Source organism: Natator depressus, chromosome 21 (assembly GCF_965152275.1).
Source record: "Natator depressus isolate rNatDep1 chromosome 21, rNatDep2.hap1, whole genome shotgun sequence".
Lineage (NCBI taxonomy): Eukaryota > Metazoa > Chordata > Testudines > Cheloniidae > Natator > Natator depressus.
The window spans coordinates 3733891-3736368 of record NC_134254.1 but is presented as its reverse complement, the minus strand read 5'-3'; the positions used below and the strand labels follow the sequence as shown (position 1 = coordinate 3736368).

Genomic DNA, 2478 nt, shown 5'->3' with positions numbered 1-2478 from the left:
GACCTACATATAGATAGTGTTAATTTTTGCTGGTCACAATACCAACACCTATTCACGAAGAAAAAGCCTCAGACACCAACAATTTTCACATGGCTGTTCAAGAGCCTATCAAAGGAGCACAAGTTTGTGACTAAGCTTTGTATGTTTGCTTTTGCAGGATGGTCCTTAGTGCTCTTTCCCTCACAACTTCGACATGGCTAGTGATACCTGAGCCCATTATTGGATGAGGATCTTTAAGAAGGTCAAAATCTGTCCTAACTCTCTGTATGTAATGACACTTCTGAAGATCAGAATCGGGGTTTGAATCCAGAACCTTCAGTACCACAATGCAAGCTTTTAACACCCAAGCTAAAGGACAGGTTTCAGTGGTAGCCGTGTTAGTCTCTAAGGTGCCACAAGGACTCCTCGTTTTTTGTTGTTGTTTTTTTTTTTTGCTGAGCTAAAGGAGTAACTTCACTAACTGGTAGCATTAGTAGGTTGTTTTCTTATATTGGACCAAATGTTAGAGGGCATTAAAGGCACACACTTTGCAAGTATGTTATATGACTTAAACTCCCCAGTTTCTAATGTACATACCATTTCTTATGCACAATGTCCTTGCTTTGCAGAATATACAGATCCATTTACCCTCATCCATTTCCAGGACCAGTTATGGGAGCCTGGTTCATCTTTGACATGGTTGGCTTCATTTTATTGGACATGGTGGGGATCCCAGGGAACCTAGTCATCCTCTATGCCTTCACCCACGTGTTAATGTGCCACAGAAAAGTCACACCCTCGGAAATTATCCTGAGCAAGCTCGCGCTTTCCAACCTCCTGGTTATCCTGACTCAGGGGATCCCCATCGCCCTCAAAACCTTTAGGCTTCAGAACATGTACAATGACCTGGTCTGCAAAATTACCGTCCATATTTACTGTGTGGGCAGAGCCATGACCATATGCATCACCTCCCTGCTGGGCTGTTTCCAGTGTCTCCTCATTGTCCCATCTCCTTGCAAATGGTTGCGCTTGAGAGAGAATCTGCTGAAAAATCTCTCCTCAGTTATGATTTCCTTATGGTGCTTCAACCTCTTTGTGTGCAGCACCCACCTGACTTATTCCTCCTCCCAGGCTGTTGCAAACTCCTCCATCAAAACCCACACAGTGATGTACAACTTCTGCTGTGTGGTGTTCCCCAGCCGCCTTTTGTACTTAGGAAACGGGGCAGTGTCCGTCATTCGGGACTTGTTCTTCCTGGGAATCATGACTCTTTCCAGCTGCTACCTTCTCTCCATGTTTTATCAGCACAGGAAGCAGGCAAAACATCTGCTGGGGCTGCACACAAAGCATGCAGAGATCCAGGCAACCAAAGCTGTGGTGGCCCTGTTAATTATGTACCTTCTCTGTTTTGGACTGGACACCCTCTTCTGGATCTATACCCTCTGTGCGTACCCGGTCTCACTGAGGCTCATTGATGCACGGAAGTTCCTTGATTCCTGCTACTCAGCCATCAGCCCACTGGTGATTATCCTGACCAACAAGAAGGTACAGACAGGTTTGAAATGTGCAACCAGGAGGAGACCATTATCAGGTGCAGAAAGTATCTCAAAGTACATCCAATGAGAAACAAATGGGCCAGGTAGCAACTTTCAGGCTTAAGGCTTATTCAGCTTTGTTTTTAATATTGCAAGTGTGTGTGCGCGTGCGTGCGTGCGCACACAGAGCAATTTATACATCAAGTATCTCAGAACAACAAAACAAAAAACAACAGAAGTAAATTCTCCATGAGACAGAGTGAAAACACAGGGTAAAAAAAAAATCTTGTATTTGACTGTACACCCAGGCAATAACAAGAGAGGAAGGATGGTCTTGTGATTAAAGCACAACTTGGGGAAACCTGGTTTGATTCCTACTTTAGCCATAGACCTCCAGTGTGAGTAGAGAAAGAAACTAGTTTCCTTCCATCTAAATAAGTACCGAAGTTTCACTAAATATATTCAGTAAAAACTGGGGTACATTTTCTGAAATAGTCAAATTGGAAAGGTTTCAGAGTAGCAGCCGTGTTAGTATGTACCTGCAAAAAGAACAGGAGTACTGGTGGCCCCTTAGAGACTAACAAATTCATTTGAGCATAAGCTTTCGTGAGCTACAGCATCCAATGAAGTGAGCTGTAGCTCACGAAAACTTATGCTCAAATAAATTTGTTAGCCTCTAAGGTGCCACAAATACTCCTTTTCAAATTGGAAAGTGATGCATGCCAATAACTTCGTTGTAAAGTAACTTCCAGACTTATTATATTGCTCCTTGATGCTTTGTAAATGTGCATTTAATCTTCATATTACATGTCTAAACCCCGAAGAAGGTGTCACAAGCTTAATAGGCATATTTAAATGTAATGATGTCACTTATGCATTTTTGATGTCTACCAAGCAAAGGATGAAAGCACCTCAGAGCCAAAACCAGTGGTAGACATATACAGCACTGTAATATTTAATGTCC

General features: G+C 42.8%; 1 protein-coding gene across 1 annotated transcript; it reads left to right on the top strand.

Moving 5' to 3' along the window:
• Nucleotides 1-651: 651 nt before the first annotated feature.
• LOC141975682 (olfactory receptor class A-like protein 1) lies at nucleotides 652-1825 on the top strand. The gene has a single exon (XM_074936249.1). It carries the CDS (start codon nucleotides 652-654, stop codon nucleotides 1600-1602), a length of 951 nt encoding a protein of 316 aa, XP_074792350.1. The 3' UTR covers nucleotides 1603-1825.
• Nucleotides 1826-2478: the final 653 nt, after the last annotated feature.

Coding starts and splice junctions, on each gene's coding strand:
- LOC141975682 (XM_074936249.1), top strand. CDS start 652: ATGGGAGCCTGGTTCATCTTTGACATGGTTGGCTTCATTTTATTGGAC.